This window comes from Phodopus roborovskii, unplaced genomic scaffold, assembly GCF_943737965.1.
Source record: "Phodopus roborovskii unplaced genomic scaffold, PHOROB, whole genome shotgun sequence".
Lineage (NCBI taxonomy): Eukaryota > Metazoa > Chordata > Mammalia > Rodentia > Cricetidae > Phodopus > Phodopus roborovskii.
Window position 1 is genome coordinate 36,492,492 of NW_026126480.1, and position 20,034 is coordinate 36,512,525.

Below are 20,034 nucleotides of genomic sequence, written 5' to 3' on the forward strand. Positions count from 1 at the left end.
GGAGAAGGGCAGGCTGGGTCTGAGTGGAGGATTTCTCACAGATAACCCTTCAGTCAATAGCTGATGTGAGTTATGCAGTAGTGTGTAGATTCCTTGTCTCTCAAGCAGGCAGCTGAGGTCCCCAGAGCGTTAGGTGTTCTGAGCTCTAGTTTTCTTCAGAAGTAACTTTCTCAGAGCCTCCTCTCTTGCTCACATCACCACTTTTCCAGATCACCTTCCAAGCATGTCATTTGTACCTGTTAGATGCTCAGCCAGGGGAAAGAAAAGGAGAAAGAGTAGGTGTGGAAGGGTTGAGCTGGAAACCTACCCACAGTCATCTGGTTGGGGCACATCTGTTGGTGGGTGTGGTTTTCTTTTTACTGTGTATGGGCATTTTGTCTGCATATATATCTGTACACTTGGTACCTAGTGCCACTAGAAGCCAGAAGAGGTTGATGGATTCCCTAGAAATGACTCACAGATGGTTGTGAGCTGCCATGAGCCATCTCGCCAGCCTCTGTTGTGGTTGGTTTTAAATGCCACAACCAAGAATCACATGATCAGAAAGCTTCAGTGGAGAGACTGTTTCAGTGGGTTGTCCTGTGAATATGCCTGTGGGTGATTACCTTGACTGCCAACTGATGTGGAGCAGGCAGCCCTGTGTGTGTGTGTGTGTGTGTGTGTGTGTGTGTTTCCCAGCTGGGCCCTGGACTGTGTAAGTGTGAAGAAAGCCAGTGAGCAGGCTCTCCGGAGATTTCAGATCCCACCAAGTTGACAATTTTGAAGGTTCTGTATCACAGTGGTGTGGGTATCGGAAGTTTGCATCTGGTTCCCAGTCCCTTCCCCACTCTGCGGTATGCTGCGAGCTGTCTGCTCTCTGTCACACGCTCCTTCTGCCATGTTTAACCTCAGCAGGATCCAGAAACAGAGCCAAGTAGCAGTGGACGTTGACACCTCTGAAATGTTGAGTCAATAGATATTTCCTCCCCAGGCTGTCTCTGTCAGGTGTTTGTTCACAATGAACAGAGTGTGACAAGCACGTGTCCCCACATTCCATAGGTGACTTCCCTTTCAGCTCCTTTCCTCAGCCTTTAGCTGCCACTAAGAGTCACTTTAAATTAGCTACATTTTTTTTCCTGATTATAAGTCATCTTTCTCTCTCTTTCTCTCTTCCCTATGAAAGTTTTAAGTGCAAGCCAGGCTTGATGGTCACAGCTATGATCCTAGCAGTTGGAAGTCTGAAGGGGGAGGACATGACTTTAAGGCCTCTGAATGCTGGGATTACAGGTGTGTGACGCCTTACATTTTAATTTTTTGTGCGTATGAGTACATATGGTGCATGTCCTATTTGTGTGGGTGTGTGCACTTAAATGCCGATGTATTTGTGCTTAGACCAGAGGTTGGAGTTGTCAGCTGTCTCCATCACTCTCCACCTTATTTTTTGAGACAGGGTCTTTCCCTGAATATGGGAGGTCATTGACTTCTAGACTGGCCGGCCGATGAGCCCTAGGGAATCTGCCTGTGGCTGTTCTCAGTGTTGGGGTTACAGGCAGGTGTTACCATGCCCAGCTTTTACATGAGTTTTGGGAATCTCAACTGAGGTCCTCATACTTGTACAGCAGATATAACTCACTGAGATATCTTTTCAGCCTCAGTGTATGTGTATGTATTTGTGTGTGATTATCTTAGAAACAAAGTATATAGAATATTATTTATTTTTATTCAGCAGGCAAACTTCTATTTCCATCTGGCTATTGGAAAATATAACTAGGAACAAAAGATAATGTGTCAAAAAAATGAAGAAAGCTGGGCACACAGCAGTGTGTGTCCACAGTTCTGATACTTGGGGGGGGGGGGCTGAGGTAGGTACATCACTTGAATCAGTGAGGCCAAGATCAGCTTGAACAACACATTGATAATGTGTTTCAAGAAAACTGAACAATGTCCATGAGATGTCACTAAGCCTGATGACCTGAGTTTGATCCCTGATACCCACATGGTGGATGGAGAGAACTGACCCCAACAAGTTGTCATCTGACTTTCATACATACACAGTGAAACACACCAGCATTCACACACACACATACACACACACCCCAAATAAATCAATAGATATAGACAAAACAAATACAAAAGTAAGAAAACCCCAAAGAGCAAAGAAACCACTGCTTTATTGTTCCATGTTTTTTGGCCAAGAGAAAGTGTGAGCACAGTCTGCCACTAACACAAGTGATGTAGTCGAGTTCCTTGCATTTGGGGAAATTGCAGGGCTCAGCACAGGCCAAGGGCAATGGGTGAGCCTCACCCTGGGAAAACTACCTTCCTGACCATGATGTCTCCTCCACCATGGGAGTATGAGAAACCACTGTTTTAAAGAACAAAGACATAGAATAAAATGCATACCTAACAAGATAGGAATGAGTAAATATCTCACAATAATATTCAGGCATTCATTCAGTGCTTAATGGCAAGCCCCTTTATCCACTGAGCCACGTTGCTGGACCAACTCTTGGCTATTTTAAAAAGAGATTTATTTAGTCGCTTGAATGTGTGCGGGTGTTTTATCTGCATGCCTGTCAGTGCCAGTGGAGGCCAGAAGCGGGTGTTGGGTCTCCTGGGACAAATTTGAGCTTCCATGTGGGAACCAGTCGTGCAAATGTGGGTCCCTTATCAGAGGAGCCTGCACTAAACGCTGAGCCATCTACCTAGCTTATTTTTCATAATGTTTCAGCTATCCCAGGGGGAAATGAGTGTCAATTGGTGCCCAGTGGGTGGTGACTTTAATCGTTTGGGCCAGGAAACAGGATTGCAATGAAGAGCAGGCTGCACTGTCCCAGAGGAAGGCTAAGCAGGGCTGGGTGCTCACAGAGCCTCCACCCTCTTTCTCTGAATCGCTCTTGCCTCTCACTTCTCTATTTTCACCCCTCCTGGCCTTGGTGGCTTCTTCAATATCTGTCTGTGGTGGCTGCAACCCCACAGTCCACACATCTTCCAGGGGCTTGTTTCTTTCAGTCATGACTTTTGAAGTTCTTCTGGTAACAGGTATGTCAAGGTCTTGGGGGTCTTGGGTGGGGAAGAGGTGTTGGGGGGTCTTCAGGATGGGGAAGAGGGGCTAGGGAGTCTTCAGGATGGGAAGGAGGGGTTAGGGGTATTCAGGGTGGAAGGGGCAGTAGGGAGCATCTCTAGGGTGGGGAGGAGGGGATTTTTGGGGTACATGAGTGGAGAGAAAGGGCAGAGAATAGGAAGTAGTAGGTGGGGAGAGGCAAAGGGCTTTAGGGATGTGGATTCTGGGGACTGAACTCAGGCACTCAGTGTTTAACGGTAAGCCCTTTTATCCACTGAAGCACCTTGCTGGACCAACTCCTCCTCCTCCTCTTCTTCTTGAGATAGGGTTTCTCTGTATTGCTTTGGAAGCTGTCTGGAGACCAGGCTGGCCTCGAACTCACAAAGATTCGCCCACCTCTGCCTCCTGAGTGCTGGTATCAAAAGCGTGCACCTCCAACGCCCAGCTGACTGTTTCTTTTAAAAAGAGATATATTTATTTTATGTGTGTGGGTGTTTTATCTGCACGCATGTCTATGTACCATGTGTGTACAGTGCCAATGGAGGTCAGAAGGAGGCATCAGGAGGGGAGGAGGGCAGAAAATAGGAAGGAGTTAGGTGGGGAGAGGCAAAGGGCTGAGTCAGGGAGTTGTGTGTGAAGGACTAAGTCCATTGGCTTTGCAAGGGTGTTTGTCATAGACAGGCTCCGGAGGCCCAGAGAGACAAAGGCCCAGCAGCGGGGAACACAGCACTCTACTTCCAGAGTATTTTCTCTTGTGTACCACTCACATTTTCTATGTAGCCTCAAGGTCTAGTTAACAAGGACCTAGTGCGAATGTTTGCTGAATGATGGCAGAGTCAAACAGTGGTTTGAGTTCATTTCCTTTTGTGTCTGTTGTGCAGGGAGTAAGTCAAGAAGGGAAGGAACTGCGTGAGAATTGCAGAGGAAGGAAAATTTGTCATCAAGGCCTTTGATTGTTGTGAAAATCATTGTGGTTGTGACAGTGGGGGAAGAGGCCACTGTGGGCTTAGTGAGGGACTGGTCTGCCCAGTGATCTTATAGACCCTTGAGCTATGAGTCAGCACACTTGGCCTATGGGTTAATGTAGCTATTACCTGTTTTGAAGATGATCATTTATTATCCATTGGTGACAGAGGACACTAATTTACTCACAGTCAAGTGAAATGCCACTCCTCAAGAATCTCATCCATCTCATGAGTAAACCTGTATCACAAAAATGGTGATGACTGATTACAGTTTGAATTTGCTTGCTAAAAAGTTGGTGGGAATGAGGCCTGGGGCTTGCCTGCATATATAAAACTTAGATTTGATCCCTGACACACAGTCACCTGGGCAGGGTGGTGCACACCTGTAGTTCTAGCAGTGGGAGGTGGAGGCAGGAGGATTAGGGGTTCAAGATCATCTTCAGCTATATAAGGAGTTCTGGGCCAGCCTAGGCTGTGTGAGACCCTGTCCTGAAAAGCTTTCCCTCTGTGGTCTTACCATGTAGCCCTGACTGGTCTGGAACTCACTACAGAGACTAGGCTGGGCTCAAACTTGAGGCACTGCTTTTGCCTCTGCCTCCCTGGTTCTGGGTTCTGCTTGACTCTCTGGTCCTCTATAGAAAAAAAAAATGGACTGCAGTGTGGTGGCCCGGCCCCACACCCCGAACATTTGGGAGATGGAGTGGAGGCAGGAGGATGGGGAGGTCTCGGTCACCCAGAGTTAAACTGACACTGTAGTGTTCTAGGCTGTCCAACACTGTCTCAAAAACCAGAGTCAAGTGCCATAACATGTGGACCCCTGCCCCGGCTGTCCGGGTTTCCGTGAATGCTGTCAGGAAAGGTCACGGTGGGAAGGTGTCCTGCTCTCTTGCCCATGTTGGTTCCTTTGCTTTGACTCTTCCTGTTACCCTTCTAGCCCTAGCCTTATGCCATGGATTCAATATGGACACCGAGAATCCCATAACCTTCCAAGAGGATGCAAGAGGCTTCGGGCAGAGCGTGGTCCAGCTTGGTGAATCCCGGTAAAGGCCTCAGGGGGAGTCCCTCCCTGTCTCAGTGCATCTTTAAAAGCTAGAAAAACAAGTTTCCTTATTGAGTTTTCTTCCTTCCCTTCTTCTCTCCTTCCCTCCCCTCCTCCCCCTTTCTCTCTCTCTCCCCTTTGCTAGGAATGGAATCCAAGGCTTGCTGATACCCTACCACTGAGCTACACCCCTCTGCCCTCTTGACTGATTTTTTTTTTTTGAATCTGTAGTGAGGTTTTAGGGTTCTAAATTCACAAGACCCAAGGAAGTTGAGAGCAAAAAGTCATTTTTACTCCCTGTACTTCCTTTCCTAGAAGGGGTCATGACGATTGGCTCCTTGTGGTTCTTCAGGGGAGATTTTTGTCTGTCTTTCTAGCTACCTCTCAACTGCTGCTCAGTTCCCCACCCTCAGTCTGTAGCATGAGTTATGTTCAAGTTATGGGCCTACTTGAACATACATGGTAATCACACGTGTGGTTATTTCCATAAATATAGCTGTGTGTGTGTGTGTGTGTGTGTGTGTGTGTTTGTGTGCCACAGCACACTTGTGCCAGAGTCAGAATTGCTTGTGGGGGTTGGTTTCTCCATGTGGGTCCTAGGGATGAACTTTGCTCATAGGATTTCCGGAAAGTGACTTTACACACCGAACCATCTCTCTGCTATGACAATAAATCTTACTGAACACAATCCTGATTGTTACTCACAGAATAGAGAAATGACAAGGGGATATAGTTCACAAAGCCTAAAACATTTACCTTTAGAGAAATATTTACTGGGAGTAATTATGGAAATAACGTTTTCGGAGTGAGAAGTGTTGGTGCTTGCTGTTGCAGAGGCTGAGTTCATATGAGCAACAGCACTGTCGTACTCAGAAAACAGTTTTCTATTTCCTTTAGTTCTTGCCATCTTTCCACTTCCTGTTCTATATGATCCCCAAGCCTGAGAGGAAGTATAGATGTCTCATTTGGAGCTGAGCACCCCCAGTCTCTTATTCTCTGTGTATGGACCAGCTGTGAGTCCTTGTGTTAATCTCCATCTACTTAAAAGGAAGCATCTCTGATGAGGATTGAGAGATGCACTAGTCTGTGTGTGTAATGTTAGAACTTAGAAAGAAGTTTAATTCTAGTAGACTAGTAGTAGTAGGTTCTCCCCTTGGGCCTATGACCTACCTAGCTACAGGAATATTGACCCAGTTAACAGTACTAGACATAAATTTCATCTTGTAGACCAGACCACTAATGCAAGTAGAAAGTGGTGGCTACTCTCTGTCTCAGGTTTCTATTGCTCTGATAAAACACCATTGCCGAAAGCAAGGGTTTATTTGGCTTACAAACCCGGTCACAGTCCACTGAGGGAAGGCGAGGCTGGAGTCCGCAGACAGGAACTTAAGGCGGGAACTGAGGAGGGGCCCTCAGGAACATTGCTATCTGCTTGCTTAGCCTGCTTTCTTATGCATCCCGGAGCCACCTGCCCAGGGTGTCTCTTCATAGGACTCACACCAGCCTCTAGTCAAGAAAATGCCCTTATAGACCAATTTGATGGGGGCAACTCCTTAGTTGAGATCACCCTTTCCCACATAGGTCTGGGTTGGCAAAAAGTAACAAGCACACCCCCATAATATTCATGCCACCCTTACACTAGCAGCACTTGGCTATCTTGCCAGGCCAGTCCTTATTGTAGCCAAAAGGTTCACAGCCATGTAAAGCTTTTGATTACTTTTCTCCCCTGGTAATATGTATAGAGCTCTCCAACACCAGTAGGGATGTTGGTATCGCTTGATTTCCCCATATCCTATGACTCAAGTATACATTGTCTTAAGCAATAAGTTATTACTATCAAATTCTGGAGGGTAACCAAGAGCAGTGGCAATAGCCTGTAATGTTTAGGGAGGAAGTCTGTGGGATCTCACTGACCAACAACTGGAGAAGAGGCACTTTGTATCTGGGATTTTTATTTGATAGCTCATGGTATCTGGGAAAGAAAATTCCCCTCTCATTATAGAGTAACTCCATATAAATTGTGTGTGTGTGTGTGTGTGTGTGTGTGTGTGTATACACATACATGTGATGTGCATATTTTAGGAAGTTTCTATAGTAGTTGGTTTTCATACTGCTATTTAAAAAGGTTTTATTGCTGGTTAATTTGTCTCAGCCCCCCCTGCTCCATCACCCTCCTTTCCCGCCTCATATTGCCTTGGCTCTGTCTTCTCCCTTGAACACCCCGCCCCATGACCATTATTATTTTCCTGACTTCTATGGGTACTCCAGGTTAACACACATATACAAAGATTCAAAGACAGCACCCACATATAAGCGAGAATATGTGGCGTTTGTCTTTTTGGGTCAGGGTGACCTCACTCAGAAGGATTATTTCTAGCTCCATCCATCCCCTGAAAACTTCATTTTTCGTCATAGCACACTGTGTGTTCATAGTGCATTATGTATATGTGCCACATTTTCATTGCCCGTTCGTTTGTTGAGGGACACCTCGGCTGTTTGGGCTTCCTGTCTGTCGGGAATATAGCAGCAATGAACATGGACGAGCAGTGCCTCTGTGGAAGGAAGTAGAGCCGTTCGATCTGTGCCCAGACGTGGAAGGTCTATGTTTATCTTTTTGAGGAGCCTTGACAATAATTTCCATAGTGACTGTATCAGTTCCTACCCCCACCCACAGTGATTTCCTCATGTCCGTACTTATGTGATTTTTAAAAAAGTCTTAGTCATTCTGACTGGGGTAAGATGAAATCTCAAAGCAGTTTTAATTTGCATTCCCCTGGTGGATAGGGATGAAGAACATTAAAATATTATTTTTCTTAAAAAAAGATTATTTTAAAAGAAAATTTTAACTGTAAGAGTTTCTGCAGAGGCCAGAAGAGGGCGGCGGCAGATCACCTGGAACTGGGCTCTTTGATAGCTCGTGATGCTTGGGAGAGGAATTGCCTCCCTCATTATAGGATAATGCTTTATAAATTTCATACATAAATTAAATGTGTTATGAGTATATGCATGTGAGTTGCATACACACAAAAATATATATTATACATATGTTATATATAATATATATCTAATGTGTGTGTGTGTATCTGTACACATACATACGACATACATATTTTAGGAAGTGTCCAGTAGTTGGTTTCTGTACTTCCATTCTTCTTTTGTTTTGTTTTACTAGACAGGTTTCTCTGCCTTGCTGGGCTGTCCTGGAACTCTTTCTGTGGATCAGGCTGGCCTTGAACTCTGAGATCTCTTTTGCTCCTGCCTCTTGAGTGTGGGACTAAAGGCATGTGCCGCCAGTGCTTTTTTTTCTTCTAAAGGTTTGTATTGTTAGTTATTCCTTCTCATACTTACTCCTTTCTTAGCCCTTCCTGATCCATTACCCCCTACCATGTGGGTACTGGGAATTGAACCCAGGTCTTCTGGAAGAGCAGCTAGTTCTCTTACCTGCTGACCCATCTCTCTACTCCCTTATTTTTTTTTTTTTAAGATGACTATTATTATTTCCAGGGAGATCTGGTGCCTCTGGCCTCCAAGAACACTAAACTCATATGCATATAAACCCACATAGAGGTACAAACACACATATAATTAAAAAAACAATCGTATCTTGGTGTGGTGGTACACACCTTTAGTCCCAGTACTTAGGAGGCAGAGGCAGGTGGATCTGTGTGAGTTTGAGGCCAGCCTGGTCTACAGAGTGAGTTCCAGGACAGCTAGACTGACATAGTGAAACCTGTCTCAAAAAAAAATACCAGGGAGGGAAGGAGAGAGAGAGAGAGAGAGAGAGAGAGAGAGAGAGAGAGAGAGAGAGAGAGAGAGAGCAAGCACACCTAAAGCAAAAGAGCGTGACAGAGCCTGTCATGACAGGATGATGGGGAGGCCCATAGGAAAGCTGTGAGGAATCCCAGGAACCAAAGGAAAATGCTTGACTTTTATATCTTTTCAGGAGACTACAGGACATTCTGCACTACGTGATTTACTGGGGGTGGTGTATGTGATGAGCAGAATGGGGTGCCAGGCACTGGGTAGGATGTGAATTAGTGGTAAGATCACAGGCACAGAAGGCTTCTCCTTCTGTCCCAGGGATGTGGCCTGATTTATTTAGGCTGTGAGATCTGGCGTCTTAGATTGATCAGATACAGGCCTATGATCTAACGGTATATACATGCACGGTGTGTGTGTGTGATGACACATATGTGGCAGTCAGAGGACAACCTTTGGAAGTCAGTTCTTTCGTTTCATTATGGGTCCCAGGGGTAGAACTCAGGCCACCATGCTTGAGTGGCAAGCTCCTTTACCCATTGGAGCCATCTCACCCCCTGGCTTTCTCCTTGAAGAGAGGGATTTCTGCTGTGTGACTTTTTCTGGAGAGATGTGAACAAATACATGTTCACAGCAGATAGGGCATCAACAACAGACTAAAGAAAGTCCATCCAGGTCTATCTCTGTGAGCCAATGACTCTACCTGGGGTCGCTTCCATAGCATGGATAAGGGTTACCCACAGAGGCATGAGCAACTTACAGAAGAATCCCTCTCCCAGCCAACCATCGACAGCCTTGTGAGCCCTCCCCGCCCCTTCCCTCCAATGGAACATCGTGGGTCTTGGATCAGTCTCCTTCGGGTCTCTTCTGGGTAGTAAGAACTGGGAGTTCGAGGTGGCCGTGGCCGTGCTGGGCCCAGAGCACTTGTTCCAAAGCAGTTTCCTTTCCTTTGACACTTTTTTTCCTATCTTACCCAATTTTCTAGTCTTCCCCTTCCTGGTTAGAAACTGACAGAGCACAGGAAGGCAACCTTGGGTGTAAGTTACCATTCTTCCCCTCCCAGCTTCTCAGTCATCTTCTGATTTGCTTGTACTTGTTGGTCATAGTTGTACAATTATTTAAATGGCTATGTGGTTGAAACCAACTTTTGTTATTGTTTGAGAATTTCTCATGTGTATGTAATGTGTTTTGAGCAAACCTCCCTCTCCACTCCTGCCTCCCCATTCTCCCCCCATCACCCCTCCCCTTTCCATTCTAACTTTATTTGCTCTTTCTTTAAACCAATTTTTAAAAATTCTCTCAGCATTTTGTGTCATTTAAATTTCTTTTCATCGCTATATTTTCTTCATGTATGGGAGTTCAGGAAGCTTACTGCCCTCTGAAGGGTAGGACTGCTTCTACATATATAGGGTGTTTTTTTTTAATCACCCCCTTTCTACAGAGTGGTTGTTGCAGCCCCCCAGGAGTCCAAGGGTGCTAACCAAACAGGTGTCCTCTACCAGTGTGACTACAGCACAAGCAGGTGTGAGCCCATTTCCCTGAAAGGTGAGTTTCAGCTCTCCCTCTGCCTCATGATGGGAGTATTCCCGTGAACACAGCTGCTTCGTCAGGCATTCCTGTATCCTGTGCATCTCTGGTGGGGCAGCCTTTCCCTTGTCCATGGACCCCTCAGGCAATCCCACTATGCTCCTTTTTCATAGTCTATTCTGTGTCTCCCAGGCTGAAGGGCCTCTTTGCAGCTCTTTTGCTAAATTAAGTAATATTTAAATATTTTGTATGTGTGTGGTGCATGCGCACATGCCTGCAGGGGCATGGGCTCTGTGTGCCGCCTGCGGAGGCCACAGTCAACATCAGGTGTTGCACTCCACTCTGTTCATTTTGAGCCAAGAATTCATTGGTTTGCCCAAGTTGTCTGGGCAATGAATTGCTCTTCCTTTTTTTTTTTTTTTTTTAATTTTTATGCTATGTGCATGAGTATTTACCTCCATGTATGTATATGTATGTCTAGTGTTGGGGGGGGTCACAAGAGAGTGTCAGAACCCCTGGAACCATGGTTACAGACAGTTGTGAGCTGCTATGTAGGTGCTGAGTACCAAACCCAGAATCTAGAAGAGCAGACAGTGCCCTTAACTGTTGAGCCATCTGGCCAATGAATTTCGAGGCTGCTTCTGCCTCTGCCCCTCTAGCACTGGGGTTATGGATGAGTGTGACCTCACCCACTATATTACATGGGTTCTGGGGACCTAAACTCAGGGCCTCAAGCTTTCATGGTAGTGACTTTACTGACTGAACCATCTCTCCTGTTTCCAGGTAGACATAATTAGTATATGTGATATTGCATGAAAGAATTAGCTCTCCCTTTCCCTGTTCCTCTCTTCCTCTGCCCCCCACCTCTAACCTCTCTGCAAGGTCTCTTGCACCCAAGCTGGCCACAAACTTGCTACGTAATTGTCATTGCCCTTAACCTGACCTCCTGTGTCACCCTCAAGTGCTGACATCACCGCACATGCCCTTATGATTTGTGCATGATAGGCCACAGTCTACTAACAGGGCCACACCCCGTTCCTGAAATTGGGTTTCATTGTGACTGTTTCTTTTATATCCTTTATTTTTTATTTTTGAGGCCAGTTCTCACTATGTAGGCCTAAAACTTGCTATGTAAACTAGGTTGGCCTTAAATGTACAGGATCTTCCCGCCTCTGCCTCCCAGCTCCTGGGATTAAAGGTGTTTCTTAGCATGCCTGGCTGACATTTTTATACATGTATATAGTCCCTCACACTTTAAGTCTCATCTTAATTCTGTCTGCTTCTATGCAAATGAAGTGATTTCATTCTTCTTAGTGGCTGGGTAAGACTCCACTGTGTAGACTGCATTTTCTTTATCCAGTCATCTATTGACTGACTTCTCGGATTGGCTATGGTGAGTAAGACAGTGAACGCAGGGATGTGCATCTGTCATGTCCTTGTCTCAATGTTTCACTGTAGCGGGCATTTTCCTCTGCCAGGAGCTCACAAATAATGACATGGAAACTTATTCTTAATTATGAGAACTTGCCAATAGGTTAGGCTTGTTCCTAACTAGCTCTCACAACGAATTAACCTATTTATATTAATTTATGTTCTGCCATGGAATATTCTTACTCTCTTCCACCGTAGACTTCCCGTTTCTTCTCAGTGTCTTTCTGGCGACTCCACCTTCCTTCTTCCCAGAGTTCTCTCTGCCCGGAAGTCCCACCTATACCTCCTGCCTAGCTATTGGCTGTTCAGCTTTCTATTACACCAATCACAGCAACACATCTTCACACAGTGTACAAACATCCCGCGACATTTCACACGTCCTCTTAGCCCTGAGGACCACTGTGTATGTGTCTTGCCTTTTCAGTGCCCCCAGAGGCTGTGAACATGTCCTTGGGTCTCTCCCTGGCTGCTACAACAGACCGGTCCCAGCTGCTGGTGAGTTGCTGGGGGTCAGAACAAGGTTTTGAGGGGAGAAGTGGGAGGCCTGGGAATGCTGGGGTGCAGGTATTGTGGAAGGCAGAGGTGTGTGACGGGGGGGGGCAGGAGGCAGGGGCAGCCCCTTTACTGACACTCGGCTCCTCAGGCCTGCGGCCCCACTGTGCACCAAAACTGCAAGGAGAACACGTATGTGAAAGGACTGTGCTTCCTGTTTGGCTCCAACCTGTTGAGGCAGCCCCAGCAGTTCCCAGAGGCTCTCAGAGGTAGGTCATTTTTGGAAGGGACTTGAAGAGGGGAGGGAGGCAAGGCCGAGGATTGTTTTCAGACCATTTTCTATTCCTTTGAAGTAAGTTTAACTCCAGCTCAGCTAGGTGTAGTGGCCTATACATGTGATCCTAACACTTGGGAGAGAAGGAATGAGGGTCAGATGTTCAAAGTCGTCTTCAGCTACATAGTCAGTTTTGAGGCTAGCCTGGCCTACATGAGACTGTCTTAAACGACAAAACAAAGCTAGCAGTGTGACCCACACTGAAGAGGAGGGGGCAGTCTTAGTCAGTGTTCTATTACTGTAAAGAGACATTGTGACCAAGGCAATCTTTTCTTTTCTTCAGGACAGGGTTTCTCCGTGTAGCTTTGGACCCTTTCCTGGAACTAGCTTTGTAGACCAAGCTGGTCTTGAACTCACAGAATCTGCCTGCCTCTGCCTCCTGAGTGCTGGGATTAAAGGCATGCGCCAACACTGCCCAGCTTACCAAGGCAACTCTTATAAGCAAAGCATTTAATTGGGGTGGCTCACTTACAGTTTCAGAGGTTCAGGCCATTGTCATCATGACAGGGTGCATGGTGGCACGGAGACAGATGTGATGCTGGAGAAGTCACTGAGAACTACATCTTGATTCGATAGCTGAGAGAGAGAGACACTGGGCCAGGCTTGGCCCATCCCCAGTGACACACTTCCTCCAATAAGGCCACGCCTCCTAATCCTTTCAAATAATGCCAGTCCCTGGTGATCAAGCATTCAAATCTATGAGCCTATGGGGGCCATTCTTATTCAAACCACCATAGGGACTATTAAAGTATATTATTGTCAGAGGGGGGCATGGGTCGCTGCCTAATAAGGGGGCCTGTTCCCTAGGCATGTGTTGATTGAGAAAGAGAGGGGTTGAATAATCATTTCAAGCTGCTTTACCACAGTGCCTGGCGGCCTCAGACTGATTGCAAACAAGTCAGTCACTTTTTTTTTTTTTTGGAGACAGGGTCTCTCTATATAGCTCTGGCTGTCCTGGAACTCACTCTGTAGACCAGGTTATTCTCAAACTCACAGAGATCCACCTGCCTCTGCCTCCCAAGTGCTAGGATTAAAGGTGTGCACCCATGCCTATCCCTTCTTTAAAAAAGAAAACATTTGTTTTACTTGTGTGTGTGTGTGTGTGTGTGTGTGTGTGTGTGTGTGCGTGCGTGTACATACTTACATGGTTGCATGGATGTCCATGGAGTCCAGAAGAGGGGATTAGAAACCCTGAAGCTGGAGTTTTATGTGGTGGTGAGCATCCCAGTGTGGATGCTGGGAAGAAATCCAGGTTTTCTGAAAGAGCAGCAAGTTTTCTCAGCTGTCTCTCTGGCTCCTGTTTGTTTGGTTTTAGTTTTTGGTCTTTCTTTAGTCCCCATTTGCTTAAGAAGCGTCCTAACGTTTCTTTTGTCCCCTGGAGTCTCTTGGATGTTTGCTCCACTTGCTCCACAGTATTCCTTCAGGTGTTCTCTCTAGAGATAGCTTTAGCTTTTTTAAAAATTTGATTAATTGTGCTGAGTTTTTCTTTCTTCTTCAATTATGACAGTTTTGCTGGGCATATTAGCCTGGGTTGGCAGCTATAGTTTTTGAGAACATCCAGTGCATTACTCCAAACCCCTCTGGATTTTAGAAAATCAGTTGTTCTTTTGATGGGTCTGCCTTTGCATGCACTCAGTCTTTCTTGCAGTGTTTCAATGCACTTCCTTTGTTCTGTATATTTAATGTTTTTGACTATAACATATTCAATACACTCCCTTTGTTTATTCTGTATAATAACGTTTTTGACTATAATTCTGGGAGTTTCCTTAATGACCTGTCTGTTTGATGTTCTGAATGCCTCTTGCATGTGAGTAGATCTCTCCCTAGTTTTGGGAACTTTTCTTCTATGACTTTATTAAAACCATATTTCTATGCCTTTGAAATAGAATTTTTATCCTTCTATGTTCATGATTGTAGATTTGGCCTCTTCATGATGTCTTAAGTATTTCATTTGTCATAGTTTTTAAAACATGTATCATTGTTTTTGATTGAATGATCCAGTTATACCACTTTTTCTTTTTTTTATATTAATTAATTTTTTTATTTTTATTTTACATATTGACCCCAGTTCCCTCCCCTCCCTCCCTCCCTTTACCACTTTTTCTTTAGCCTCAATACTTTGTAAAATATAATCCATTACACTGGTGAGGCTTTTTACTGAGGTTTTTTTTTTTTTTTTTTTTTTTAAAGTTTTTATTTCCTCATCATTTGTTTTTATTTAGCATTTTACGAATTCTATTTCTATGTCTAGAATTTAATTTTTTAAATTTCATTCAACTATTTGTGTTCTCTTTGAAGTTATTTAGAAGTTTATTCATGCTGTCTTTGAAATCCATAAACATATTTGTGGTCATTTTCCAAATTCTTTGTTTACAATTTTATCAAAGTGACTCTCATTTGAGGCCATCACTATTTAGTGTAGCAGGCTTTTTCTTTTAGGCCACCAACCAGCTCCCAAATATCGACACGAAGACTTCTTATTAATTATGAATGCTCAGCCTCATCGTATGCTCGTCCCATTAGCTCTTAACCTGATCCCTTCTGTGCTCCTCAAGCAGATAATCCTCTGGCTGCCCCAGGGTTTCAGCCATTTCTTCTAGTGAGATTCTAATTTTTTGGTATCTATTCTTTTTTTTTATTTTTAATTTTTAATTTTTTTCTTATTTACATGTCGATCCCAGTTCCCTCTTCCTCCTTCACTCTCTCCCTCCCGTCCATGCCCCCTGACCACTCCCCCCCCCTCCCCCGCCCACTCCACAGGGAGGGTGATGCCTTCCAGGAAGGATCAACAAAATCTGTCAAGTCACTTCTTTCAAAAGTCTGACAGCCAAAGAGTGGGATACAGTGTATTTTTGGCTAGCAGGCCAGCTACACTGGGGTTTCATGTGGCCTTTGACCTGAAGGGCCTGGGTCCATGTGGTACATGGGCACTGGGTGCCAAGTGTGGGTTATTGATGACGGCAGCCGGCATCTGCAGGGTGTGCAAGGGCATGGGGAGGCAGAGTTGCCATGACCTCTGACCTCAAGAGTTGGAGTCCTCATGGTGTGTGGGCACTGGATGCTGAGTATAGGGTTTTGCACAGTTCATGACCTCGGAAGCAGATGCACAGATCCACTCCATGGATCCAGTCCTTAGTGTAGGAATTCACAGGACCCAAGGTTTGCAGTGTCGGTGGGGAGTGAGGTGCTGGGTACCTGGGGTGGGTGTTTGTGGCTTCTGACTTCAGAAGCCAGCATGCATGAGTGTCCTGGCAGTTGCTTTTGAGCAGGGGATCCCTTCGGTGGCAGTCTCTGTTTAGCCTTTCAGTGAATTTTCATTTTACAAGTTGCAGTCTTTGATGGGTTGCATCTTGCCTTCTGGACAACCTTCCAATTGTTCCAGTGCAAACCAAGAGGGTTTTCTTTCCTGGTGCTTATCCCTTTAAAGAATTAGGCACCCATCTCTGTTCTGTCTGTCTCTGGTGTGTGATGTATGTGTGTAGTGTGTGTGTGTAAACTTGTCCTCCTATCATGTGAGTTCCAGGGACCTAAGTCACGTCTTTATGCTTGGCAGCAAGTGCCTTTCCCTGCTGCTATCTATCTCACTATTCATTGTGTTTTCTCTTTATAGTTATAGTTGCTTTCCAAGCATTCTCCTTTCGGCCATTTCAAATGTATCCCTGCTTCTCCCTGCTCCCTATCCACCACAGGTTCATGGCTGTATCACCATGAAAATGCACTTTGTCCAACTTAGTCTTCATAACACTGGTAAAAGTCTCCCGAGACCCAATGTGGTCTCCTAACTGTGACTTCCTGTAAGATAAAAAAAGAAAATTATTACATACATCCAACATTCAGTGTCTCAGAATATGCATTACCTTTCCAAAATGAAGGAATGAGGGCATAGTGAACAAATACTGGATCAAAGCAAGACTGAACTCCGTAAGGGCAAACACCAAATCCTGCAGCTGCATGTCAATATCAAAGAGCTTAGATGATCTGCCCCTCAGGCTTTGCTGCTTGCTGAATATATCTCTTAGCCTGGTTCCATTCCCTGTCTGCAGCTTTTCTTGGCAGATGTCTCATGGCCTGGGCATTTCAACATCCGGGGGCTCCACGCAGCCTAGGCTTCACTTTTGTAATGTTATAGAATGGCTTCTCAGGGTTCTTCTGCAGGGACTCCTCTCCCACACGCTGCTGGCCTCGGCAGCTCTCTTACCCATCAGATGTAGAATCCATGACTCCTTTCCTTTACTCTTGCATCCTTCATACCTCTAATGCCATGTAGGCCCCTCTTCCAGTACCCCTAACCCTAACCCTTTCTATCCTTCCTTCCTTCCTCTTCCCTCCCTTTCTTCCACCTTCCTTCCTTCCTCCCTCCCTCTCTCTCTTCCTCCCTCCCTTCCTCCTTCCCTCTCTCCCTTCCTTTCTCCTTTCTTCTTTCCTCCCCCCTCTCTTTCTCCCCCTCCTCTCTCCCCCCCCTCACTGTGGTCTCTTCTTTTTCTCTTCCTGCTATTTCTCTTCATCTTTCTCTTTCAGACAAGGTCTTATGTATATCCCTGGCTGGCCTTTCTCTGATTCCCAAGTGCTGGGATTCAAGTCTCCCAGCTCAAATAACTTCTTTTAAGCCCATAGCTCTCTTGTCCTGGGCAACATTGAGTCCTAAAGCCTGGGGTCCTCCTCTGGGAAAGCCTTTCGGGATTATGGGCAGGTTTTATTTATTTATTTATTTATTTATTTATTTATTTATTAACTTTTTGCTCTTTGGGGCCCCACCACCCAGGTCCCAAATAAATATATGGAGAGAGATTCTTACTTATGAATGCCCAGCCTTAACTTGGTTTGTTTCTAGCCTGCTTTTTTTTAAATTATCCTGTCTACCTTTTGCTTCTGGACTTTTGTCTTTCTCTATTCTATATACCTTCCTTTACTTCTTGCTCTGTATCTGGCTGTGTAGCTGGGTGGCTGCCCCTAGTGTCCTCCTCTCCTCTCCTCTTCTCCTATTTATTCCCTCTGCCTGGCAGCCCTGCCTATCCCTTCTCCTGCCTTGCTATTGGCTGTTCAGCTCTTTATTAGACCAATCAGATGCTTTAGACAGGCAAAGTAACACAGCTTCACAGAGTTAAACAAATGCAACATAAAAGAATGCAGCATATCTTTGCATTATTAAACAGATGTTCCATAGCACAAACAAAATTAGCATATCTTATTCCATAACAAGGTCTCATCTCCATTCTCTTCTCCCCGGGGCTCTGATGATCCAGCTTAGCCATGCCTAAGGTACTCTTCCCAAGCGCTACTTGAACTCATTTGGTTGAATGTGTACGCTGCAGAGGGTCTACTTTCTACTTACCAGGCCAGCCTTCTATTTCTGGCACTGGATGGCTGCTGCTGTTGTTGCATGACAGCCAGAACATGCAGTGGTACTGGCTGTTTTTCTTCTGATCATTGGAAAATACTCATTTAGAGACATTTTGGTGGAGCTTTTGGTATGACTTTTGCTTCTGACTGTGCAGCTGTGTTTAGCTCTTGGTCATCAGAGGACAAGAATTCCAGTGTCTCCTGGAACGAAGACGGCCTTGTAGGCTCAAATATTTGAATGTGTGGTCTCCAGTTGGAGGACTGGTTAGATGTGGCCTTTCCAGGGTGGGTGTGCCATTGGGGAGAGGGTTTGAGGTTTCAAAAGCCCATTCCAGGATCTCATTCTCTCTCTGCCTGGCTTCAGATCAGGATGTAAGTTCTTAGCTACTGCTCAAGTGCCATGCTGCCTGCCCACCTGCCATGATGGTAACGGATTAACCCTCTGAAACTGTAAGCAAGGACCCGATTTAAATGCTTACTCTTTTAAACAGACTTGGCTATAGTGTTCCCTCACAGTAATGGTGCAGTAACCAAGGCAGGTCCACAGTAGCCATATTTGTAGCTAGATGAGTAGCAGCTAAACCCCAGTGGTAGGAAGGTACCATAATCAGCATCCCTGGAAAAGGACATGCGTTAGCACTGCCTATAGCACTAAGATGTCATGGTGTAGTGGGAGCAGAGGCAGGGTTGGCTTTTCTGGGGGAGCGTAGCCATGTGATTCCAGACAACCCCCTCAGCGGTGCTTAGTGCCTGTGAGGGCTGCAGAGACCCCACTGGTGAGGACTGTTGGTGTTCTTTTGCATAGCTTCCTCTTCTCGCAGGGAGAAGCCTGTGTTGGTTCTGTACTGATCCTGGCTTTGGATGCCAGGTATATTAATTATCCTTGTGGGCAGCCTGGGTTTCTGTGCTCTCTAGGGTTATGGCTACTCCCTTGATGCGCCATGGCATACTCCCCAGTTACTTTCATGCAAGTGCAGTTGTTTTTGTTGTGCTGGTCACCAAGGGCTTTTGGGCAGCCATCTTGCTGATGTGTAAGACATCTGTCCATATTTTATTTTCCTTGGTGCAAATTCAGATTTTTTTTTCTTGACCTGCCCCCATTGTCCAGCTGAGATCTGATATTCAAAGATAACATATCCAATTATTAACTAATTTGTATTTTTTTTCTCTCTTGCCTAGAATGTCCTCAGCAGGAGAGTGACATTGTCTTCTTGATTGATGGCTCTGGTAGCATCCACCCCAGAGACTTTCAGAAGATGAAGGAGTTTGTCTCAACCGTGATGGAGCAGTTCACAAAGTCTAAAACTTTGGTGAGGGGTGGTGGGTAGCCCTACTTAAGGCTGACAAATTCATGACAACTAGGCTGTTTGATTGATACAAATGTGGGATTTGGCGAATTGGCGATTGTGTTACTTCAGCATGCTCTTTTCTTCTGTGCTTGCTGAAATCGTAGCACTCCTTTGGTCCCTGTCAAGTAGGTGGCCCCGATTAATTGACAGGGGGATGAAACTCTCATGTCATTCTTGCTGAGCTCTCGTGTTGTCTAAAAGATGTGTACCAGCCCTTGTTGGGGGGCGGGAATGGGCATTTTCTCTGGTGTAATGCCAGGTGCTCTGTTCCTAGTTCTCTTTGATGCAGTATTCTGATGAATTCCGGCGTCATTTCACCTTCAATGATTTCAAGAAAAACCCTAACCCAAGATCACATGTGAACTCCGTAAGGCAGCTGACTGGAAAGACAAAAACCGCCTCAGGGATCCAAAAAGTAGTGTGAGTCCCTTCATCTTCGCTTTGGGTAGAAGGAGCAACGACACTTTTAGCAGGGCTGTGAAGGATTAGACAAACTGCTCAGATGGGGATGGGGTAAAGTCTTTCCTGGACGGCAAAACTATGAAGAATGTTCATGTAAACACAGGATACAGATAAAATTAATAGTTAAAAGAGGCAGCAAGATCATGTCTGGAAAGATGGGTTGAATCTATTTTGGGTGTGTGGCCCGGGGTGGAGTGCTTGCCTAATCAATGGAAGGCCCTGGGGACTGATCCTCAACACCACCAGAAAAAGAAAAACCAAACCCAAAGAACAAAAAGACAGAATAAAAGTAG

General features: G+C 45.4%; 1 protein-coding gene and 1 non-coding gene across 3 annotated transcripts in view; one reads left to right on the forward strand and one right to left on the reverse strand.

Annotated features, from left to right (window-relative positions):
• Positions 1 to 2,171: 2,171 nt before the first annotated feature.
• Positions 2,172 to 2,335, reverse strand: LOC127228979 (U1 spliceosomal RNA). The gene has a single exon (XR_007835073.1). It is a non-coding gene; the product is annotated as a U1 spliceosomal RNA (small nuclear RNA).
• Positions 2,336 to 2,873: 538 nt separating this feature from the next.
• The window catches only part of Itgam (integrin subunit alpha M), a 42,673-nt gene continuing 25,512 nt past the window's right edge, over positions 2,874 to 20,034 (forward strand). For both annotated transcript variants that reach the window (XM_051193110.1, XM_051193111.1), the window contains exons 1-7: positions 2,874 to 3,021; positions 4,943 to 5,048; positions 10,248 to 10,351; positions 12,189 to 12,259; positions 12,408 to 12,525; positions 19,110 to 19,240; positions 19,554 to 19,699. In XM_051193110.1, the coding sequence (XP_051049067.1) occupies positions 2,994 to 3,021; positions 4,943 to 5,048; positions 10,248 to 10,351; positions 12,189 to 12,259; positions 12,408 to 12,525; positions 19,110 to 19,240; positions 19,554 to 19,699 (704 nt within the window). In that variant the 5' untranslated portion in view covers positions 2,874 to 2,993. The remainder of the gene's footprint in view (positions 3,022 to 4,942; positions 5,049 to 10,247; positions 10,352 to 12,188; positions 12,260 to 12,407; positions 12,526 to 19,109; positions 19,241 to 19,553; positions 19,700 to 20,034) is intronic.